Source organism: Oikopleura dioica, chromosome 1, assembly GCF_907165135.1.
Source record: "Oikopleura dioica chromosome 1, OKI2018_I68_1.0, whole genome shotgun sequence".
NCBI lineage: Eukaryota > Metazoa > Chordata > Appendicularia > Copelata > Oikopleuridae > Oikopleura > Oikopleura dioica.
Genome location: NC_137291.1, coordinates 13,328,377 through 13,352,707, shown reverse-complemented (window position 1 = coordinate 13,352,707; position 24,331 = coordinate 13,328,377). Strand labels below are relative to the sequence as shown.

General features: G+C 41.4%; 4 protein-coding genes across 4 annotated transcripts; 2 read left to right on the top strand and 2 right to left on the bottom strand.

Annotated features, from left to right (window-relative positions):
• Positions 1–1,866: 1,866 nt before the first annotated feature.
• LOC145710952 (uncharacterized) lies at positions 1,867–3,400 on the bottom strand. Its single transcript, XM_081788662.1, has 6 exons — positions 3,277–3,400; positions 3,085–3,236; positions 2,884–3,039; positions 2,600–2,841; positions 2,211–2,558; positions 1,867–2,167 (listed from the first exon to the last, which is right to left on the bottom strand). The coding sequence occupies exons 1-6, from the start codon at positions 3,314–3,316 to the stop codon at positions 1,879–1,881; spliced, it is 1,227 nt and encodes a 408-aa protein (XP_081644788.1). The 5' UTR covers positions 3,317–3,400; the 3' UTR covers positions 1,867–1,878.
• Positions 3,364–6,568, bottom strand: LOC145710951 (uncharacterized). Its single transcript, XM_081788661.1, has 3 exons — positions 4,689–6,568; positions 3,784–4,650; positions 3,364–3,742 (listed from the first exon to the last, which is right to left on the bottom strand). Exons 1-3 carry the CDS (start codon positions 4,979–4,981, stop codon positions 3,364–3,366), a joined length of 1,539 nt encoding a protein of 512 aa, XP_081644787.1. The 5' UTR covers positions 4,982–6,568.
• Positions 6,569–7,668: 1,100 nt separating this feature from the next.
• On the top strand, positions 7,669–11,805 carry LOC145703662 (general transcription and DNA repair factor IIH helicase subunit XPD-like). Its single transcript, XM_081781049.1, has 9 exons — positions 7,669–7,907; positions 8,759–9,210; positions 9,274–9,442; positions 9,665–10,195; positions 10,240–10,479; positions 10,516–10,755; positions 10,796–11,037; positions 11,102–11,224; positions 11,430–11,805. Exons 1-9 carry the CDS (start codon positions 7,802–7,804, stop codon positions 11,604–11,606), a joined length of 2,280 nt encoding a protein of 759 aa, XP_081637175.1. The 5' UTR covers positions 7,669–7,801; the 3' UTR covers positions 11,607–11,805.
• A 6,053-nt stretch (positions 11,806–17,858) lies between these two features.
• Positions 17,859–23,634, top strand: LOC145712256 (uncharacterized). Its single transcript, XM_081789944.1, has 3 exons — positions 17,859–18,080; positions 19,353–20,675; positions 20,870–23,634. The coding sequence occupies exons 2-3, from the start codon at positions 19,361–19,363 to the stop codon at positions 23,632–23,634; spliced, it is 4,080 nt and encodes a 1,359-aa protein (XP_081646070.1). The 5' UTR covers positions 17,859–18,080; positions 19,353–19,360.
• Positions 23,635–24,331: the final 697 nt, after the last annotated feature.

Genomic DNA, 24,331 nt, shown 5'->3' with positions numbered 1-24,331 from the left:
AAAAAGGAAGAAAAATCGTATAGAAAAATATTGAAAATGACAGCGATTCCACCACCTTCTGAGAAAGAATTTTCAGGAGAGTTTTATAAAAAGTTCAGTTTTAAAAAGCATGAGCGTGCGCCATTATCTCAGTGGGTGCTGTCTCACGGCCACGCGTGGAAATGAGTAGCCAATCATATGCCCGGATCCATGATTTCACTCAATCACAGACAGGCAAAAGCGTAGGCAAAATCGACCACCCTGTTAACGGGTTAACACAAAAATTCCCGGAAGAAGCTGATTTATGTTTGCTACAGCCAATTATCTTGAATAAATGGGTCAAAAATGGCTTTTGTCAATGAATTTTTATAAAACATGTAAGAAAAAATTGGTGGTACTGTCGTACTTTTTACCTTCCAGGATCACTAACTGTAGATTCAAAATCAAAAGAGGCGATTTTCTGGAAATTAGATTTTCTGGCATATTATATTTTCTGGCAGTGCCAGAAAATCGCCTTTGCCAGAAAGTCTAACTGCCAGAAAGTCTAACTGCCAGAAAATCGCCTCTCTCCTTTTTTCGATGTTTTCACTGAAACTCTTTCTCTTTTGTCAAATAAAAAATATAACTGCTTGTTTTTCATTCAAACAGGAGTTTTCTGGTTTGACATTTTTTCGCGGAAAGCGCGAAAGTTGGATCTTTGTCAAGTTCGGCCAATTGGAATACGGCTCGCTAATATTCACTTTTACGATTTACGCGCAACGAGTACTACAAAAAAATACTAATCCTCCGTAACAGAGTCTCACCGAGGATGAGTCACTCGGGCACGAGTTAAATTTGATATTTTTCTGTTTGAACTTTCGCTCTTTGAAGTGGAGACTGTGGCCAGACCACAATTATTTTGGGTGCAAAAAGCTTCTGTTTTGAAAGTAATATGAACTTTCAGCAGCGATTTTAGGACCGTTGATACCCTTAGAGCAATCTTGTTCTTCTAATAAGGGTATCTGGAAGAGCTGTTTAGTCGTCGTGGACACCCTTAATACAGTAAATGGCCTGACATTGATTTTTCTAAGATGAGAGCCACTTTCATCATGAACTGTAATTTAAGGGTATCCACCACGATTTTAAGACTATTTCAGATACCCTTACAGAAGAATAAGGGCGATCGCTGTGTAAGAAAATCAATAGTTCCGTTAAAAACTGTATTTTGCCAGCAACATTCTGTTAGCTATTCAAACTACTGTATTTCAAATACAAATACAGAATTTGCAAGGGCAGATCTTCAAGAAGCTCATTTCGTAATTCTGCGAATATTTTCTCTTATTGAGGTTTTGAATCGAGCTCTGCCGGGTCGTTTGGTACGTTCCACTTTTTCCAGCTGAATGATTTCTCAGTCTGATCACGTGCCGCCGCGCAGAATCGGCTTCTCGGAAAACGCGAATTACAGATTCTGCGAAAAGTGACTAACTACTCGACTGTCGCAAAAGCTGAGCCCTTTGACCTATTGTCTCCGCGTCAATCTGAATGTTGAACCGTCTATTCCCAATTCCTAAGTAAAAAAAAAGAACGAATCGTAAAAAATGTCTAAGGGTCTCTCTTCGTTAATTTCTACCCTTCCTCCTGAAGTCTATTAATCTTCATCTCTTCTTATTCTTTTATCTCTTTCTCTAGCAAAAAAATGAAAATGAAAAACACCAATTTTATATTTTTCGATTCTCGCTAGATTTTTCTCCGTTCTCGAGCGGCTGGGGATTTTCCCACGATTGCGAGCGCGCTGGAAGACCAGCGCTGATGGAAGACTTTCACAAATGGCCAAAAAATCGATCAGATTTTTTTGTTTTTGAGGAAATAGAAGACACTTGAATAAAAGAGTAAGAAATGTGTTAAAAATTTATTTTCGAATCAAACTTGAATGCCAGAAAGGTTCAAAAAGGTCTTCGTTTTATCAGCATATCCTTTTTTCATGTTGAAGAGGTCATTGAAGACTTCAACGACTTTGTAATCCGGCTCATGTCCCTCATCGGACTCGTATGTGATGGTTTTTGCTTGGCTGATGGTTATTTCTTCGAAGCATTCCGGGAACTTTTGCCCTTGTTCTCCTGTTAGAATCAGTTCTCGGAACTGCGACGGGCCGCCGAAGATGAGGTTCGTTTCTCCTTTCGAAAATGCATCGCCAGGATAAGAAAAGAATCTGAAGAAAAGGTCGCTAGGAGAAAAAAAGGGGTCGGGAAAACCTGTCTGTTCCATCTTGCCCGACGAGTCGAAGATTCAGCATCTTTCCTTTGTAATCCTTTTCCGCCTCCAAGTCGACTTTGAACAAGTACCCAGGCATGAGCGTCTCAAAGTTATCAGACGGGCAGGTCAAAAACTGCCCCGGCTGATCATTGCACTGGATAAACACGTAATCAATCAGATTTGCTGGTTTTTCTTCTCGAACTCCCCCGCTGAAAGTTTGAATGTCGACCTTGTGGATGAAGCCGATGTTGAAATGCTCCATTTCGATGAGGCAATTTTCCTTGTGATGCTTGGACAGATCGTATTTGAAGGCGTAGTTGGTCCCGGTGAATTTCAGCAGCGCTTTTCTTTTGATTTTATTGAAGAAAATGACGAAGTCGATTTTTACCTGTTTGGATCGCTATCATTGAAAGCGATAGCAATCTTGTACCGCGCCATGATTTTTCGCTGATAAGTGTCATTTGTTCCCGCCACTCGCATGATTTCGTGGTCTTCGCTCCACTGCATTTTGCCACTAGAATCGACATTGCTGCATGTTCTGTACGATCGCATGCTGATAACATCATCAAATTCCGATTTCAAATAAATTTTGTCCTTTTCTTGCAGCTCCGCCGGTCCGAAAAAATACGCCTAAAAGGGGAAGTAAAATAGAGAATGAAGTTATTTTCGTACTCTTCGAGAGACAGGATCATTCTTCCAGTATTTGAGCGCTCCATGATCAGTTTCTAGCGCCCCATCTTTTGAAATTTTATTCATTGAGTCAGTATTTGCAGCTTGGACTCTGTAAATCGTTCCCGGGGAGTAAAGAGCTGGCATCGAAAGCGAGCTCTAGAAATCGAATCGTTCGAAATTGAATATACTTTTGAGACTAACATTTGATTTGAAGCGTCGAATAAACAGCTGATCATCAATCTGCATGCATGGAATGTACTCGGCCATTTGAGGCTGGCAGCAGGCCAGTTTCACTCGATCGAAGCGTTTTTCTTGAGCCTTGAGTCTGTAGCAAGCGCTTTTTGATACAGGCACTAGAAGGGAAGATAGGTTGAAAGAGGAGATGAAACTTGCCTTGGTAGGTCTTCGATTTATTTTGCTGATAATCGACCATGTAAAGCTCGATGTTTTGCTTGATTTCCTTGTAGTTTTGGACGATAATTAGGATGGGGATCTTATCAAAGCCATCTCGCCTTTGTCTTTCAGAGTTTTTAAATTTTCAAAGAAGAATCCCTTTTCTGTATTCAAGAAAACTTTCCTTTCGACCTTCAATCCTCTCCAATTAAACTTGGTCGCTTTCGAGCTCTCTTGATGAAAACTGATTGCCGGTTTGGTGCCCTGATCAGAAAACGATGTTTCAGATTCGACGATGGTGGGAGTTTCACTCTTCGGTTTGGGAACTATTGGTGCTGCTTTGACGACGTTGTTTTCTTGGAAGTTGAAGGACACTGTTGATTCGGAAGAGATGCTCTCGGCAATTGTAGAAATCTTTGGAGCTTCTGACTCAGATGAAGAGGAAAAGGAGGGCACTTGTCGCCATCTGAATTTGGTCAAAATTGAATCAAAATTTGACAGGTCTACCTTGTTCCTGATCGCTGGATATTCGCGCCGCTCCAAGCCAAGGAATATTCTGACCTCATATCTGAGTGATCATACTCTCCTTCCATCACTCCTCGATGCAGTCTGTCCCTACTGTAGCTCGCATTTCTGACCTCAAATCTGTTCGCAGCATTCGATTGTCGCTGAACCCGTAGGAGCTCAAAGTCTAGCTTGGAATAGGGATCTTTTGTTCTTGTCCAGAGCTCGCAGCCGGTGATATTGCCGACATCTTTGCCGTGGAAGCTCAAGTTCGCGGTGGAATTTTTACCAAAACAGGTTGAAGTCGACAAGGGGATGAGAATTCGTCTGGTGCAGCCTTCCTCGCCGAGGACTCGGAAATAGAGTCGGTTGAGGTAGACTTCCTTGTTGTTGTTTCCAGTTCTGAGAGTCAGTTGATAGGCAACTTGGCAGCCACTTCTGCCAAAATTAGTCGGAAGAACGACAGTAGAAAAGTTTGTCTTGACATTTCTTTCCGGACTTCTTAGAGGGAGAACTTGAGGCTCAGAGCAAACAGAAGTCGTACACGAAGGAGGATCGCCAGCTTCAGAAACGTAATCTGGATCGAGATGAATAATCGAAACATCGTCAGTAGAAATTGGATACTCCTGGACCTTTCCAGAGCGAATTTTAGCAAGGTCGACGAAGGTGTAGTCTCTTTCTGTATTGAGAGTAGAGAAGCTGTTGAAACTATCATGTCGAATCGGCTGGTTCGTCTTTTTCTTCTTTTTCGAGTCGACATTTGGTGGCAAGCGGTCGAAATCGGGAGTGGTGCTTTTTGACGAGGAGGTGGAAGAAATGACATCTTCGTAGATTGTGATTACCTGTTGTCCTTTTTTGCTCCTCACATATCTGAAAAGGGTTGAAAAGAGAATAAGAAGGAGTGCTACCTAGGCTGGTATTGGAAAGTTTTGTGGTAGGTTTTTCGCTGATCAAAGTTATTCAAAGAAATTTTATGAACAATGATATGATCGAGTAGCCAGTCGGAAGACTCCAAATCATCGACGAATAACTTCAAGTACTCAATTTCATTTGGTTTCGAAACTTCGACAAGATAGCGCTGCTCTTGTTGCCGGGAAGAAATGAGCTCGACCAGGGATGTACATTCGCAGTGGGGAAATCGCAGAAACCTTCGCAGTGCGACCTGCGAACTGCGGAAATTCGCACTTCGCAGCGCAGTCATAGCACACGTATGCACATCGCACCGCAGTCCGCAGTTTTCGCAGAATTTTCGAAAACTGCGATTTTTCCACAGTCATTTTCCGCAGTTTTTGATTAATCTCGCAGTTCGCAGACTGCGGATTCTGCGGTCATTTTCCAGCAATTTTTTCAAGTTTTTCTCTTGTGTGTTACTGGAAATATACGAAAAATAGGGCGTCGTAAGAATGGTCTCCGTTTGTCCAAGTGGCCGTTCGCCCAACTTGATCAAACTTTAAATCAAAACCATAATTGAGCTAAAAACAGTGATAATTTTAATTTTTTAAATAATGGGTGAGGGAGGGGTCGGGGACAGAACTGAGATTGATCAACTCATAGTTCAAAGCCTTTGTCAAGCCCCTTAAACTTAAAAATCATGGAACGGGGCTGAGACGACCCGAAGGGCCGTCAAGCCCCTTAAACTTAAAAATCATGAAACGGGGCTGAGACGGCCCGAAGGGCCGTCAAGCCCCTTAAACTTAAAAATCATGGAACGGGGCTGAGACGGCCCTCTTGCTTAGCTTTAAATTTTGAGTCGATTTGACCAAATCGTTTTTGAAATTTTCTAGAGAATGACGTCACAAATGACGTCAGAAGGTCCCAAATAGGCGAAACTTTGAGTCAAATTTTAATTGCCTTCCCGATGGAATTAAGGAGTGTTCTCTAGCTCAAATGAAAGCTTATTTAAAACTGAACTAAGGTTTTTAAGGGTTTTTAAAAATTTTTGAAAACTGGGCTCTAGAATTTCCCGAAAAAAAATTTTCAACCAAATAAAAAAATCTTGAAAACCTTAGTTCAGTTTTTCACAAGGATCAATTTGAGCTATAAAACACCGAAAAATTTCTTTAAAAAAGCCCCTAAAAACTGACTCAAAGTTTGGCCAAAATCGCCATTTTTGCCAACTTTATACGTCATTTATGACGTCATCGTCTGACGGTTTTGGCCCAAATCTAGTCCAGGCGACTCGAAATTTTACGGGCTTTCTGCTAGGTATGAAAACAGGCAAAGTTAGAATTTTGCCTGCAAAAAGTTTTTTAAATTCATCTTAGAAAAAATTTTCAAAAATGCAACTCTGCCCGTCATAATAATGACCACTCTTTTCACTCGGATCGCATTTCGCAGAAAATTTCGCATTTTTTCACAAAAAATCGCAGAATTAAGCGCAGTTTCAGCTTATTTTCCGCAGTTTCGCAGAAAATCGCAGAATTTACCGCATTTTTCAATTTTTTCCGAAGATCGCAGAAAATCGCAGTCTGCGCCGCACTGCGAAGAGAAAATTTTTAATCTCGCAGTTCGCACCGCAGAAAATCGTCAAAAAAAAATCGCAGTTCGCACCGCACCGCAGTTGAAAATTTTAGAAAATGTACATCCCTGAGCTCGACGTCTCGGCCAAGATGGATAAGATTGGAGGGTTCTCCGGACGAGTTGTACAGCGCCATGGCTAGAGCTTTTGCACGAGAAGGGTTTTGAGACGAAGCAGTGACGAATTCGAGCTCGTAAGTATGCACTTCGGAATAAAAGGGGACGCCGTTTTCTTCCTTTGGCACGAATTTTCGCCAGTGCTGGTTTTTCTTTTCAAAGTTTTTCATTAATAATTATCGATTTTAAAGCTATTTCACAAACCAGAAGGCCCGTCAATTTAGATCTAAACTTTTTCCTTTGCAACAAAAATGGCAGCGACTTCAATTTGGGATCTTCTTTCAACTGCATTTTCTCTGTCAATTTTAATCGTGTTAAAATCTTCATTTTTGAGATCAACACTTGTCGACAAAATAAAATCGCGGTATCCAAATTTGCAATTCTCAAATCTCTCCTTTCCCAGCGTCACGCCAATATTCTCTGCATTGAGATCATCGTACAGTTCTTCCGTTATGTCAAAATAGAGGGTTAAAAGTCCCATTTTTTTTCCACCGAGGGAGTGATTAACGGAGGAGATGTCCTGTGTTTTGCCCCTGTGCCCCGCGCGCGTGCTCGTAAAAACTTAGTTTTTACTTTTTTTCCGTAAAGCATTGTTTCGGCGATTTTAGATTTTTAAAACACTCGCGCTGATTATTGTCCGCGCTGGGATTTATTGCCTTTTAGATAACTGCTCGCTAATTCCCAACATCTGCGGCCCTCTTTTCTTCATTTTCAATATCTCAAGGATGTCACTGAGAAAAATCGGCTGAGCGAGCGGAGCGACTGAGCGAGCGACATTTAAGCGAGACCTGAGCGACATTTGAGCGGCGCTCGAGCGAAAAAGCGGAGCGTGAGATGTCGCTCATGTTTTCGCTGATCAAAATTGTTTAATGAAATTTCATGAACAATGATATGATCGATTAGCCAGTCGGAAGACTCCAAATCATCGACGAATAATTTCTGAGCGACAATTGAGCGACGCTCGAGCGAAAAAGCGGAGTGTGAGCGATCGCTCGCTCGTCGCTCGCTCTCGCTCAGATGTCGCTCAGCCAGAATCGGAGCCCAGGTCTAACTCGTCGTCGGCACTGATGGTTTCAGTGCTTGGGAAAATGGAGTATTGCTTATTTACAGAAAATCGTTCAGAGCCCCTTACTATGTTACTGTACATTCCACCTGAATATTAGATCTGAATGTCATTCATTCAATGAATTTCTGAAAGTGACTTTCTTACTCATCGATTTGGAAAGCGCGCCTAGTCTTGGCCAATGGCGCTGCTGTTTTTCGCTTCTGAAGAATTCAGAATTCATAAACTTGAAAACTCCAGTTTTATCTTTTCAAACGTTTTTTTCGAAGAGAGGCTGAGAGGAGGAGAAGGATTCAAGCTTGGAGAAGACAGAAATAGAAGAGGATGCATTTGGACATTGAGGGAATTCCAGTTTTATTTCCATTCGATTATGTTTATCCAGAACAATTGGCGTACATGCGAGAGCTCAAGTACTCAATTGAAAACAGAGGTGCGTTCTTTTTAATACAATAATTCATGATTAAGTCATGAATAAGACCAATTTGGTGTCACCAATTTAACGTTTTTAATGCCGCATTTAATAATAAACGTTAAATTACAGGTTCCCCCCCGTCAACAAGTTTCCTCAAAAAATCGAAAATCGCAAAACAGCCATATTTTGGCTTCTGAGTGTGCCTGAAAGTTAAATTTATCATAAAAACTTGTTCGGAGCACTTTTCGACCAATAAAAATCCAAAATTGGGACTTTTTAGTCATTTTTCGTCAAAAAGTCCATTTTTCAAAGGCGATTTTAAGGGTGTTAGAGTCGAGATAGACCCCCAAAAAAGCCTCAAAATCGTTTTTTGACCCGTAGAATCCATTTCCGGGGTCAAAATTTTAAAATTCCGAAAAAAGATTTTTCGAAAATTGTTGACGGGGGGGTCCTTAACCGACGAATTTTATGTAATATTTTTGTAACATTATATCATATAACTTATATAATATAAGTTATATTATAACTTATTATATAATATAAGACTCGTCAATCATTTTGAATGATCGTCTTTAATTCAAATGTACTCAAGTGCTATTTAAATAGCCTATTTTCAAATTTCAAAATATCTGAGGCATCAGAACTCCTATCAAGGAGAGTATAATACTAATTATACTATAATTGTCTATAATTGTCTAATTTACCAGCCCTTACACAAGCTTCATTATTACTTATTTTTGCAAATAACTTCAAATTATAATAAATTATGGATCGAACTTTAAGATCTTTTCGATCAATTTCTTATACAATATAATATAACAAACCAATTTAATATAATTTGGAGTTTAAATTGGAACGTCTATTTTCAGGTCATGCGCTGATCGAAATGCCCTGTGGAACCGGGAAGACAGTAACTATACTGAGTTTCCTGATCGCTTACAAAAAGGCACACCCTGCTTCGCTGGAGAAAATCATCTACTGCACTCGAACTGTGCCTGAGCTGACAAAAGTGGTGGAGGAACTGCGCGATCTTGTCCAGTACTATGCCGACAATGGTCAGCACTTGGACCTTCTTTCCATGTCCTTGAGTTCAAGACAGAATCTTTGCGTCAACCCAGAAGTAATGAGCTGCGGTGGTAGAATTGAAGTGGACACAGAGTGTCGAAGAAGAACAGCCACTTTTGCAAGGAGGAATGCGAAAATGAGTCCTGGCGGGGAAAATCCTTCTTGTAGCTATTTTGAAAACTTGGAGAATTCGACTCTGAGCGCGAAACTGCCGAGAGGGATTTATAATTTAGAGGATATCAAGGAATTCGGAAAGGTAAATTGAGGCCTCTAAGTGTCAATAAAAGTTTCCGAAAAAGGGTCTATCAACAAATTTCAGGAAGAAACACTGTGTCCCTATTTCATGGCGCGGGAAGCGATCAACCTTGCTGATATCGTCATCTACTCTTACAACTACCTTTTGGATCCGAAGATTTCTTCTGTTGTTTCAAAGAGCTTGCCGAGAAACTCAATCGTGGTTTTTGATGAGGCGCACAATATTGACTCAGGAAAGGAGAATACGAAGATGATTATTCTGAATTCGAAAATACTCAATCAACATAGAAGAAAACTGAGGAAGTTCCCAATTAAACCATCTTTAGTCGATCTTTATCCGATCGAAACTCGTAATTGTCTTTGCAGATAGTTTGAGTAACCCTTCGATAACAGATTCCTTTCTGAATACAACTTTCCAATGCTGTATTAGTCTAATTTTTATTCTCCTGAAAAAGTGTGTATCAAATCCTTGAGCGTAAAAATTACCAAGCGAACAATCGAACGAGCTGCTGATGGACTCGAAAAACTGACCGCCAGAGTCGATGAATTTTCAATGTCCAAGAAAGAAGAGCTCGAAGATGAGTACGACCGACTTGTGAGAGGACTTCGAGAAGCGAGGCAAAATGAAGATTCGGGCCTTGGCGGACCGCCAGTGCTTCCTGAAGATGTTTTGACGACGGCGATTCCTGGCAGCATCAGAAAAGCGCCGATATTTTGCAAATGGGTCAAGCGATTATTAGAGTACTGCGGCCATCGGCTGCGAATTCAGCAAGCGATTCAGGAAAGTCCTTTGAGTTTCCTGCGAGATATTGAAGAACGAGTTTGCATCGATAGAAGATCATTGAGAATTGCGGGAGAGCGACTGCAGAATTTGATCATAACGCTGGAGATGGTGGATTTGACTGGGTTGAAAGAGGTCAATGATATTATCAACATGGCTGCGTTGGCGGCGACTTATACGGAAGGATTCGCGATTCTATTCGAAGGTAATATTTCAACAGCTCTTCGAAGGTTTCCAATTTCCTTCTAGCGATCGACGAACGAGGCATTCCAGATCCTCGAATACAGCTTGCTTGCCTCGATGCTTCTCTTGTCATGCGCCCTATCTTCCGAAAATACCAGTCCGTCCTCATCACCAGTGGAACTTTGAGTCCTATCGAGATGTACCCGAGGCTGTTGGACTTTCAACCGGTTGTGATGACTTCTTTGTCGCTTTCAATGGCACGAGGGGCGATTTGCCCGATGATTGTTGCAAGAGGAAATGATCAAGGTAAAATTCAAGGGGGGATTTGTCTCTTATTTTTAGTTTCTTTGAGCTCCAAATTTGACGAAAGAGAGGATCCCAGTGTGCTTCGAAATTACGGAAATCTACTGGTTGAAATCTGCGGCGTTGTACCAGATGGAGTCGTTGTTTTCTTCACTTCTTACAGCTACCTTGAAAATGTTGTATCGATGTGGAACGAGACTGGAATCATTGAAGGAATACAGAAGAATAAAATCATATTTTGCGAAAGCTCTGATATAACAGAAACTTCGCAGGCCTTGAGTAAGGGGACCAGAGAAACCCCTCGATAAATTTATTTCAGGTAGATATCGCGAAGCATGTGACGAAGGAAGAGGAGCAGTTCTTCTTTCCGTGGCCCGAGGAAAAGTATCAGAAGGAATCGATTTCTCTGGACATTACGGAAGAGCCGTCCTTGTACTCGGAATCCCGTTCATTTTCACTCAGTCGCGAATTCTGAGAGCAAGGCTGGATTTTCTGAGGACAAAGATTCAAGTGAGGGAGCAGGAGTTTCTCGTCTTTGATGCTATGAGACAGACTGCTCAGGTATCATACTTTTCACACTGATATCAGGCATCAAAGACACTAATTAATTTAATGATTTTATTAGTGTCTTGGGAGAGCGATTAGAGCAAAATCGGACTATGGAATCATGTTGCTTGCTGATGTACGATTTGGAACCCCTGGAAAATATACAAAACTGCCGAAGTGGCTCACGGACTCGTTGTCACAGGTCAGTAAGGCTCAATTTCGGATTCACATTTTCCACGTGCATGTCAACATACCGGTATAATGTTCTTTTCGAAAATGTAACGAGAAAACGAACACGGTCGACTAAAGGATGGAGGATAACAATTTGTGCAATTTGCAACTCGAATTTTCTATAATTTATAGATATGATTCATTGACTATAAATCCCGAATCACCGCATGTTTTAGGGCTCGTTGAGCTTGTCAATTGAAGACTCAATTGCCCTGTCAAAGAAGTTTCTACGTCAAATGGCTCAGCCTTTTCCCAGAAGTGCCCAGCTTGGAATATCGTTACTGGACGCAGAACAGGCGGAGCAATACTTGAGAAGGATAAAAAACGAAGCTGCCTTTGCGAAAACCATTTGAAAAGTTCACTGCTCACGAAAAAAATGAAAAAGGTCGAATAAATGCACTGCCTGGAACAGCCCGTTACTAGCACTGAGGATTAGGTTACACAATGTGACATAACTTTTCAATCTACGATAAAACAAGAATTGAGGCCTTTTTTGGCCGTAATTTATGGCTCATTTTGAGATCTGCATCTATTCTTATTTGAATTAATTAATCAAATTATGTTGTGTAAGACACAGTGTTGCTTGCTTTTGATAATTGGAATAAAATGTGTACTAAGAAGTTGGACGCTGCTAGAGTATATTATTGACAGAACCAGCCCAAACCGGTTCCACAGCTTGGGACAGGGATTCCCCCTCCAAAGTCGAGCACAGATTCAGCGGCGCATCTGCCTCGGAAGGCAGTAGTTCGGGATCAGAGACGTAGTTCATTATCCTGTAGTGTTGCGAGTTAATTACTCCGTTATGAGATTTCTTTCAGAGCTCTTACAACTCTTTTAAAGCTAACTAAGATTGTGTAAAATTTACCTGTAAAGTTTCACAGACTGTAATTTATTTAAAATGCCCGTACAAATATCTCTTCTAGTTTCGTGGGCTAATTCGCGTTTAATTCAAGTGATAAAACTACTTATCTCCTGAGAGACGATGAAGAGTCCTACTTTTACTGCTAGCGATAAATTTTTCGGCCTTCGTAGAAAACTTATCACTGGATTAATAAATCTTGCCAAACGATACTTCTTTAGTAAAACACGGTTTTCTTTTCTGCTGGATTTTATTATTTTATCTTGCAATCAAGGAAGAGAAATCAAAAACAAGGGAAGAAAGGAGTTGTTTACAGTTAGGCTACTGGGGCATTCGACGGCGGTAGTTGTTTCTTCGGACAGCCGGTTTTGGTCGGCTAGATGGTCGATTTCGTCCGGTAAGAGTTGAGCATTTTTCATAAGCAGCGAGTTTTGCCTCGGCGGAAGTCGCTTGATCCAGCCAAAATTGACAGATCTGCGCCTGAACGGATGGTACTTCACTGGCACGATTTCGATTGGTGTTATGGTCAATCAAATGGTTGGTAGTCTTGTTGATCAGGATACCCTTAAGGGAGGCAGATGCCAAAGAAAGAAGGAGAGCATTGATGAGTTGCATGATGAGCGTTTTTTTATTTTTTTTTTTTTTGATGGTTTTACGAAGTGATGACTTTGGAAAGGACAAACTCTCTTTTTATAGGAATTGAATTGACCACATGATGGTGGAGCTAGAAATAACTTTAGATGGCGCTCTTCCTATTGAGTATTTTCTATCATTTTCTCAATGATTGATGTGCATACTTTTAATTTATTGGAATTATACTTCATGTTTAAGCTTTCATTTGTAAAGGAATACAAAGGCTAAATTCATAAATTGGTGTTTTGGAAGAAATACTTTTGGGCTGAGTTTGGGATAATTTTAAACATAATTGCGATCATTTTAACATGAATTAAACATAATTTAGTAACAATTTGTCGTCATCTTTGTTCGAGAGCCATTTATAGTTTAATTAAACACCGTTAAAACCTTTGTGCAAGAAATTTCATCTCTGATCTTCATAAATACTGGAGAAATTTAACTTTTAGCAATTGTGTTCTTAAGAAACATGGTGTCTGAGGACTTCAGACTGAGGTTATCCACGTAGAAACCGATTGAGGGACTCTTTTGACCAAGTGAATCATGATTCATGACAGTGCCAAATGTTACTGAGGCTTCTGTCTGTCGGAAGTAGACATTTCAAAATGCTAAGTTTTTGAGCGACATTTTCTTTCTATTTTTACATTTTTCAGCTTGTCAAACTGTCGAGATGGCATTAAAGAGACTCACAAATAACTTGACAACCTAAAGTTTGCATTATATTTTTGTTATCAAAATTTCAGAGTAACAAGGCATAATTTCATGTCTCACGTGCAAATTTTGAGCTCTTATGTGCCTCGTTTATACGAAATATAGGCTATATTATGTACAGTCAGGTCTTGCAATTGCGCGACCTGCAATTGCGCGTTTTTTTTTGGGAAAATCCGATACACAATTTGCACTATTTAGTGCATTTTAGGGCGTGCAATTACGTGGTTTTTGGCGAAAATCCCGAAAATAAAAACCGCGTAATTGCAAGACCTGACTGTATATTATATTATACATTATATATTATATTATATATATTATATAGCAGCCCTCAGGGTCAGGCAGGGTCATCTTTTTTTTATTTTTAGGGGGGGGGTCGACGAGAATCGGGATTTTTCTAACCAAAAATCCGGGAAAAGCTGATTTGATAGGTAAAATATGAATTAAGTCGTGAGTAGAAAAGGGTTGAAAAAATCTATCGGCGAGAAGTTGAAAAATTTGGCCAGATAAAGTCGGTCAGAAATCCCGTCAAAGTAGGGCCATTTTCGCGAAAATAAGCCAAAAATGGTCAATTTTTTTACAATTTTCTTAATTTCACCCCCTAAATCTCATTTTTATCATGATTTTAGGCTCAGCAGATTTGGGAGGAACTGTAGATTTTTAAAATAAAAGTTTTATATCCAGACTATGTGTATAAGCGTAATTACGACCACCCGCAAATAAGCGCGATACAATTGAATTCATTAAGTCGAAAAAAGATAGGATTTTTTATAAATATTTTATTAATAAAAGATAATTATTCAAATGAAACAGGAGGTTGAATCAGAATCATTGCATGTTGGACAAGTAATGTCGTCGAGCGAAGCTTCGTCTGGCCCGAGGGTTGTTTGGCGAAGTTCTAGCGAGAGAAGAGAACTGCTTCATGACTCGGTATTTGTCCTCGAGTGTTTGGGCCTGGTTGAGTTCGTACTCGTAGATTTGTTGAATCGCTGAAGCTTCCTGATTCACCACGCGGTCGCGGTTTCTGTTCATGATTTTGATGGTGTTGCCGAATCGGTTTACATATTGCTGCTGGAGAGTAGCGGAAGCAATGGCGAAGAGGATGAAGATTTTGAAGAAGTTCATTTCAGCTTTTTGTTTTTGGTTGGTTTTGTTGGTTGGATTTGATGAGGAGAAAGTCGAGGAGTGCGCCTTATATACGAAGGGCCATTAAACTACGTGCATGCTTTTCATGTCATGAGGGCGTTTATTTCGACACGTGAGGGCGCCAGATGCGGCGCTATACCCGGGAGAAGAAGAGAGTGGGCCAGAGAGCTTAATCAGCTTTTGATCAATCGAAGATGAACTACGAATGAAAGTAATGAAAAATTGAACTATCAAAAAGATAAAATGCTATTGCTCTCAATTCAGTATAAACTCGTTAGATCTAATTGAATTAAAAGGGCTGACAAAAAAGAAAAGGTCGAGTTACATCCAGTCAGCGCGTTTTTTTTGTGGTGACCGAGCCCGACTTTACCGGTGGCTTAGGTTCTCTTTCAAGTGGTTTTGCCTATGTGGTCATGAGTGGCAAGCATGAGTTCTCGTCGTTTCTAGCGTTTTCTAGTTATATTTCATATGTATTTTTCTGGTATTAATAACATAGATTCTCAACAAGAAGTTCCTTATATGGAAATTGTGTTTGCTTCAAGTGCTAATATTGAAGTACAAAAAATCCTCGTCTACGTCAAAACGACATATTTATTCAGGATGACGGTTGGCGTATTGGAATCACTAACCAAACATGCTTCATGAGTTAGGTATTGGCCGGAAAAGAATCAGAGATGGGTAGAAGAGGATCTATTAGTATAGAGCCGGGCGATGATGATTTGAGCATGATAATTTGGATTGTTGTAACAGTGATAATGGTTCTGATTGCCATTTGTCGTTGTGTGGACTCCAGAAATAAACGAAAACGGCAGAAAGAGCAAGAAAAACGTCAACGGCAACAAATTCACCAGCTTCTTTCGGACACAGGTAACCCAGCGTGAAAAGATCGTAGTTAATATAGACTTTAAAAGTTGTCGCTCTTCACGATTACGAAGCGAAAGAAGACGACGAATTGACCATCAAAGAGGGTCAGGTCATCTTCGTGCTTCAAAGAGACCCAAGTGGCTGGTGGAGAGGTATTCTTGACGATCGAATCGGATTTTTTCCTTCTAATCATGTTGAATAAATTATCTAACGCCGGAACGCATACCGTCCAATTTATTGGTTGAAAGGTTATTTTTCTAATTGACATGAAAGAAGAAATGAAAATTGAGTTTTACCGACTTTTTTGAGCTCTTGAATCCGAAGAGAGGGGTTATCATTCGGGCCTATGATTCGAGCCATCCAATATCTCTAGAATCTGAGCTAATGGTTAGGGTTAGGGACTGGGAACTCTTAAGGGGGGCCAGGGGGCAAAGCCCCCTGGTTTATGCCTTGGGGGGGGGTCCCGGGGGGCGTAGCCCCCTTGGTTAGGTTTAGGATTAGAGGAAGCCCGAATGATAACCCCCTACTACCCTTGAATCGTCATCACGTCGTCACGTCGTCGTCATTCGGCACATCTGGATATTAGCATTTTAGAGGGAGAAAATTGAAGCTAAGCATCAGAGAATCATTCATGGTTATGATTAGGGATTCTCACGGAAAAACAAATTATATTATAAATTATTCCTCGTCATTATTAACGCCGGAACATCGAGCCATTTTTGAGTAAGGCGCTTAAATACCGGTATGCCTTCAGAAATCATCATTTTCAAAACGTGTCTACGGCCCCTCAACCAAAAATGGGTCGATATGCAAATTTTCCGACGGTATATTATTCAGGTCATTTTGAGACTATTTCTGAACTGCCAAATCAAACGACCTGTCAGGTCTTGGTCTGAATCACAACTTCCAAATGTCAAAGTGTCAGAAACTTCATTGTGACTTTACTTCTCACAGGTTTCTTTAACAACCTTTCGTCTAGCGTAAGAACAGGTACAATATGTTTGAATTTTTAAAGAAAACATCAACTATCCTTTGAGCTAATGCCTTATATTTATTGCTGAAGTATCTTGATCAATTATCTTTTTCGAGGAAAACAAAGATCATTTCAATTAAAGCTTTTGGGTGAAGCGTTTTCTCGGAGAATTTCCTCATTCTTGTAATACGTCATTATTAGCGGACAAGGAAACTGCCGATTGATTGATTAAATTTCATCTCCGTTTTCGACGTGATGGTGAGTCAGTCAAAAACACAATTTCAAAATAGAATTTCCAAGGCAGTCATCGTCGGACGAAAATATTATACTCATGAGAATTTCTTGAGCTAGTCATTTTTATAAATCGCTCACCGTTTTTAAGCACTATTAGTAATGGTCCATTACTTTCGGAATATTGAGAGTTCATTTGTGTCAGACGGGAAAAACAGTCAAAAGTTGTCAAAAGGTATCAGTCACGATCAAAGCTCAATAAAAAATCGACAGAGACTTCACCAACTTACCGAATAACCTTTCTATTAGCAGTTACGTAAATCGTGACTCGCGCTATGTTTTCAACATAAATTCGCGTTCAATCAATAATTTACTAAGAACATGTTCTCCCCAGCTTTGTCATAGCCCGGCAATTTGCTTAGTTGAGCTTCCTAAAACACACGATACATTCTTCGTGTTATCACTAACTAACAAAATTAAGTTGACCCAGCCAAGATGGTTTTTTCTCAGAAGAAATAATAGTTATTATTTATTTTCAGTTTTCAAAATTTGACGTCAAAAACATCAAAATTCGTTATTGGAGATTTTCCGAGATCTATTTTATTCCATTTTACTTATCAAAAGAGACGTTTATATTTCGAATAACGTCTCTTTTATATGTTTAACTTGTTGTTAAGACTGTTTTGAACTTAGTTTGACTTTAAATTTTTATATATAGTGTCGGAATCGGCAGCTTTTGGCAGTCAATTGACAGCTGCCACTGGCACTTTCCTTTCAGATTTCGAACTCTTTTCGAGAAGCTCGAAAATCCGTTAAATTGGCATCCTTTTCGGGATGAATTTAATCCGTTAAAGTGTTTATAGCAGGCTAAATAAGGATGTCACCATTTTTAGTCGAAAAAAATCCGCCCGAAAAGCTTCTGTCGAATGCGGCATCGGCGATAAATTCCCCCTCATTTCAGTATCTATGACTCGTTATTTCAATTTCACTGGGTAGATCCTAAAGAACGTGGCTGGGAAATTTTCTAAGCTCATTTTTTCGTTAACCGGGTGTCGCGCACGTTACGCGATAATGACAAGTTGCTGGTGCATTCTGGTGCTTGATCGGGAAAATGCGCGAAATTGCTAGTCTCAGGAGCTGCAAAAGAGATCGAAAGTGGTGCTTGCAAAGATGAGAAAAAAAGGACGATGGCGCCAGAGCGGTGGTGGAGAGCGAAACGCGCGCCTCCGCGTAAATCCGTAATGGAGTAACATTTGTGTTTTTCAATTTTTTCAACGAATACGAAAAATAGAAACAGACTTTCTCTAATGTCCAGATAGAACTGATTTTCTTCGGAAAAAACAAACGAAATTTCAGAGACACTTAGTTAGAAGCCGAGAGACCTTCTGGCCGCCCCGAATCAGAAATCAAACAGTAAGTTACTGTAACTATCACTTCTTTCAAGAAAAAAAAAAGAATTTGTTTCTTAAGGCTGTCAACATCAATTTCGTCATTTTTTTCTTAAAAAAATTCGATTTTCGACTTAACATAGTGATACCCTTATTTTCGAATTTTCGAAATATTTTCGAATGAAAATTTCAGAGAGAGACTGAGAAAGAGATAAAGTGATCATATCACTGCAATTTTTATTACTTTTTTATCTTAATCAAATTTCGACGTGTGAAAAGATAGTTCTCTATCGTTGATACACTATCGTTTATTGTGCTAAAATGGTATTTTACGTATAAATTAAGTATGAAACAGACTTTTAAAAGATATCACTTCATCTAAATTTTGTTCCAAAGACATGATTTTTACATGATTTAAGAATCTGTCTTTTAACAAAAAGGCTGAAGGCATGTCCAGCTCATCCCTGATTGAGCATGATTTACATTGCTGATAAATTTACATTCTCAGATCTTGCCCTTAGCGTTTTCAAATGGCGGCCTATCACGAATTATTACGACTTTACGAAGGTCTTTTTCAAAGTCTGAAAACCAAATATTCGAGAATTCAGAAATTCAGGCTGTGTGTATTTTTCCAGCTTGGCTTCTACTAGAAACTAAGTAGGATTATCGCACGTTTTGTGGAACTCCGGGGGCACCTTATTTGGCTTAGCCGGCCACAAGGGTTAAACAACCAGCCAGGGGTTAAACAACCCCCAAGCCAGCCTAAATTGCTTCTTTTGCTTCTTTTGAGTTCATTTTTCAGCACATCTAGCAATTTAAGCCGCATTATGTTGTATTTCGACCATTGAACCATGGGACCTTGGCAATATAATTTGCGTCATACTATCAAATTAAAAGTACCATCAATAGCGTCACTTATTCTTTGATCAATATTTGATTGACTGGGGTATTCATGGAATAAATACTATTTCAGATGTTCTTTCTGAAATGACGTCTTCGTTATATAAAGGAAAATGGAACGCATGTGTTGATGGTTCCCCAGATTTTCAAGCTTCACTTATTTTCTGACGTTTTCAAAACCATGTGGTTTAATTAATATTTTCTCTATAATAGAGCCGCAATTTGCGTCTTAGAAATCATTTAATCTGGTATTTTCAAATAAAGCGAAATTTTTCGGTTGAGTTGTTATCGTGAACTTTTTGAAAACTTCTTTTCATATCTTTGATAGAGCATCTTTCGAACTCAAATTTTCAACAATTGAAAAAGTTTGAATGATAGTTATTTTTTTTTTCTTTAGGAATTTTCATGATCGGAGCGCGTGGCTGTGGGCTCATCTCGCTCGTCAATCTCTGGATCTCAGTTTCAGCCCAACTCGGATACACGTACAATGGGTATGATCTGGACAGTGGTGCGCGGGGCACCGGTGGCTTTGGCGGTTCGTTCGCGCCTGTCACCACCGCCGCGCCCGCTTCAACCTGGGACGAGGTCGTCTGGCGCGTCACCGACTCCTGGGAAGAAGTCGACGATGTCTCTGGCGAGACGATGACGGGCTTCAAGGCCCTAGTGACCATTCCTGTAATTGAAACGACAAATGGCCAGTGGCAACTTGTCCTGCACTTTTCCAAGCCGGTCGCTGACTTGACAATGTGGACGGTGATCATTGTCGACTGGAGCCAGAATTTAACCGACTACGCGATCATCAACCAGGAGCACAATGGATTCCTACAAGAAGGCCAACTCCTCCAGTTCGATTTGATGGGAGCGACGATCGGAGAACCGCCATTTGCTAACGTTGAAGTTCCTCAATGGCAAATGAGCTTTATGAACACTGACGGATACGGGGGCATCGGCGGACCGGGACAAGTGACTCACAATATGCGACAGATCCTCGATCTCTGCGTCAAGTTTTTCGTTGCGCAAAGAAGTGGCAAGCTTCCGCCAGATCAGCTTGATGTTGAGTGGCGCGGAGATTCAGCTCTAGGAGACGGAGGAGATGCGTATCTAGATCTTGTGGGAGGATATTACACTGGAGGTGATCATGTTAAATGGGGCTTCCCGATGGCTTTTGCGACGACGATGATTGCTTGGTCTGGCATCGAATTTGGCAACGCGTACGCTGAGATGGGAATGAAACTCGATCTCTTCAAGCAAGTCAAATGGGCTACCGACTATTTCATCAAAGCGCACCCTGAGAAATACGTATTCTACGCCCAAGTTGGTCTCTCCGAACTCGACCACGCCGAATGGGTGCGCTCAGAGTACATGACCATGGATCGTCCAGCCCTCGCGATTGAAGAAGAAACTCCTGGATCAGACGTTGCCGCAGAAACAGCCGCAGCTTTGGCCGCAGCCGCAGTCTTGTTTAAAGACGATACTGACTACTCGAATCTATGTCTTTCCCATGCGATGGACTTGTTCGAATTTGCTGAGCTTTACCGTGGCGAATATGATGAAAACGAGGCTTTTGCTTCTGCGCGACAATTTCATCCATCGTCGGAGTTTGGTGATGAGCTTGCTTGGGCTGCTCTTTGGCTATATTATGCGACAGGCAATAACCAGTACCTCACCAGAGCCGAAGACTACATCGCAGAATTCGGCCTGGATTTGTCCGCACCATCAGGTAAGACAAAAAAAAAGCGCATCGCGGGGCGAAAAATTAATAAATCTGCGCCGCAAAATGTGATTTCCATTCTTGCCCTTTTGCACGGGTGTTCCGATGCTCTCACGCCTTGTTCACTTTTAATTGCATTCGGAATTTGGAACTCGGAATTGAAAAATGAATCAAGAATTTGAAATTTTTAAAAAATAATTTAGAATTTTCCACTGATGATAAAACCATTGCCGTGATGGTTTACCACGCTTTGCTGACTTCTGATACAAGCGCTCCTGGAGTACAAATGATCATCGACTTCTGCACTAACTACCAGACCCAATACAATGCCGACGGTTTTCTCCGAATGACCGACTGGCACAACTTTGGCGCAACTTCTGGTGTCGCCTATATCTGCCTCTACGCTGCCAATCACGTCGTGTCGGGCCAGACTGAAACTGACTTCGTCAACTTTGCTAAACAACTCGTTATCGACGTCCTTGGCGCTGGTGAGCGGAGCTACATGGTCGGCTACGGGCACAACCCACCGACGAGACCGCATCACAGAGACTCGGCGTGTCCTATTGGGAAAGATTGTGGTTGGGGCATGTTTGAGGACAAATACACCCCAAATGAATTCACACTCGAAGGAGCTATTATGGGCGGCCCAGATGCTACTTCTGGCTTTTGGGAGGACAACCGAAAGGATTACACGCGCAATGAACCCTCCCTCGTTGCCAATGCTCTTTTCCAAGCGACTGTTGCCGGAATTCGGGAACGAGAACTCTACGACGAGTACCCAAGCGGAATCTCTCTTCCCACGGAGGATTTCTCTGAATTTTTCTCTTCCTGGCCGTTTCCACCCGGAACAAATGTCGTCGACTACTGCAACGATAAGACTTGCGCTAACGATGGAATCTGCATTTCCGACTACACCAATTACACCTTTACATGCGACTGCCAAGACGGCTATTTTGGTACTCGATGTGATACAATCACGGAGCCAGTTGTCGACTTTATCCGACAGTGGGGGCATGGAGGCGAGATCAAACTCAACCTTCCAAGCGAACGACCTCTTGGAGCCTGGCAAGTCCTTCTCGAATTCCCTCCTGGCTGTCAGCTCCAATCTCTAGACATCTGGCACGGTTGTATGGACCCCTACGCTTCTAGCTTGTCGAACAGTACTTTTTATGTCTACCAAGTTGGATGGCACCATGATCATCAAAACATTGGAATTGTCTTTGAAGCTGATCAGAGCTTTGATCAGAATAATTACTGGGGCGGCTCGGCTGCTTGCTTCGATGAAACTGCCTACTCACTCACCCTTGTCGCTCGAGGCAGCCACGCTTCGGATAACATCGATGGAATGACTCTCCAGTGGTCAACTGATCCAGACAAGTGCCCTGGCGAGCTTCCGTGGACTCCTCCTAGCACAGATCCAGCTTATCCAGAGAACATTATTCTCGGCGGCGATGAAGTCATCGATCAAGCTTTCCTCGATCTGATGGTCAATAATTACGATGGACCGGGTCATACTTCCGGCGATCTCGAGGTCGAATGGGTCTCTGTCGGTGAAGAAGTCGGTTGGATGCGAATCTGGCTTCCGGACGCCATGCCACCAGCGGAGAACCCGTGGCAATTGCAGATCGCCTTCCCTGAAGGATGCAATGTTCAAACAGTTCTCACTTATCAAGCTTGCATCAACACTGTCAACTCCGATCTCAACAATGACGGAAACGCCACAGCTGTTTATGGCGACAATGTCGCCAATCTCCTTCTCTACCAGAACGGAACCGACTTGGGAACGGAATTCATCGGCTTGCGAATCAAATTTCCTCAGGCTGATCAAATGAGCTGCCTGGACGCCAATGCTTACATTTTCTCACTTTACGAATGGAACGATCCCATTGATGCTTCCGCACTTCTCGATACCTGTGAAATTATGTACCCAGATCGAGACACGCAGCTTGCTCTGCTTGGCGATTCCGGAGCCGTTTACGTTCCTGAATCGACAACACCATCGATGGAATTTCTTTCCGGTCCTCTCTCCTGGACTCAAGGCGCGAATGGCCACTTTTTCCTTCCGAATCCAAAGCCGCTTGCTCCGTTTGGTCTCCAAGTTCAAGTTCCAGCCGGCTGCAACATCCAGCGTATCAACTTTTGGCACGCTTGTGTCGTCCTCGCCAACTCCAATATCAACAGTGGTTACTTTGAGCTCGAGCAGATAGGCTGGCAGGAAGAACATGGATACATTGGCTTCTCAGTTGATTTCCAGCCTTCTCAATATTCAAGCGACATTCCAGCGAGTTGCAAAGACGCGAGTCTCTACACATTGACTCTTGATGATCGATCTCTTGACCCTCAAGTTGGAATTTCGTGGAATGGATACTACAATGATTACGCTGATAATTGCCCTCAAGCCCTTGGTGAAGCTCTTCCATATTCGTCTTACGAAGTCCAGCTTCGAGATGGTGCAGCTCTCACGACAAGCTTGTCCGGCCAAATGACTTCTCGGCTCGGTACTGATCCTTTCGCTGGAGGAGCTGGCGCAGCGACAACGAATCCCGGCGAACGACCAATTTACTACTCTGACCGCGTTTCGGACGGACAACTCACGCAATATCAGCAAGCTTCCATCGCTACTTGGGCCAAACGATACGACGCTGAAGCAAAGGAAGAAAAAATGCGTGAAGCAGAAAGACAAGCTGCCAAACTTGCCTTCCAAATTGAAAATGGCCTTGTTGACGCGCGACAACAGCAGAATACGATGCAGAATAGAAATATGTTCGGCTTCAACGCTGCCGGCGGAGGAGGATTGACAAGCACGGGAATGGCCAGCTCATCCTTGCCCTCATCCTCGATCCCGGTTAAGTTTGAAACAAGAAACATGGATGCTACATCGGCTGAATTGTTCTGGCAACATCCAGCCGGCAAACGAGAGCGATACAAGATTGAATACAAGGGAGGGATTTTTATCCTCTATTCTTAAATTACATAGCACATCTTGTATTTTCATATATTGAGTATAAACTACCTTAAATTATAGCTTATTCTGGTACACTATCCTGATAACCTTTAGGGAGTGCGACAGAAATATCTAATTTGTTAAAGCATGTTTTCTGACAATATACCAGAGTAACAAAGTATACATTCTATAGCTGATAGTTGTAGAGCAAAGACTATGTACACAAGATAAAAGTATGAGTCTTTCAAATTGTTACAATCTTTTACGGTGGCCCTAATACTTCTTCTTACTGGCAAATTATTTTTGAATCAAGGATAAATTTCGATCCATACTATCTGGCTATGAATATTCAAAAACAAAAAAAAATAATACAGTAGAATTTTCTACAGGATTCGAAAATAATTTGATTACAAGATAGAGCCATCGACCATGGTCCTTGGCCCATCGTAAGAGATTGTAACATTTCAAAGGCTCAAACTTTTGCCTCTGTACATACGTAGTATAGATGCCGGAATGCCGATAAATACAGAAGATTGTTGTTCATGCTCTGTTGAATTCGCTTGACGCTCTTTAGTGTAATACTTTTTCAAGAACATTCTGTTGATCGTAATCCTCATAAAGCCGGTAGCTGATCCTGATTCGCCGATTCAACTCAAATTCGGAACTCAACTCGAAGCAAAAATGGAAATCGTTTCCGGTCAAAGTAACAAATTCCAACTTG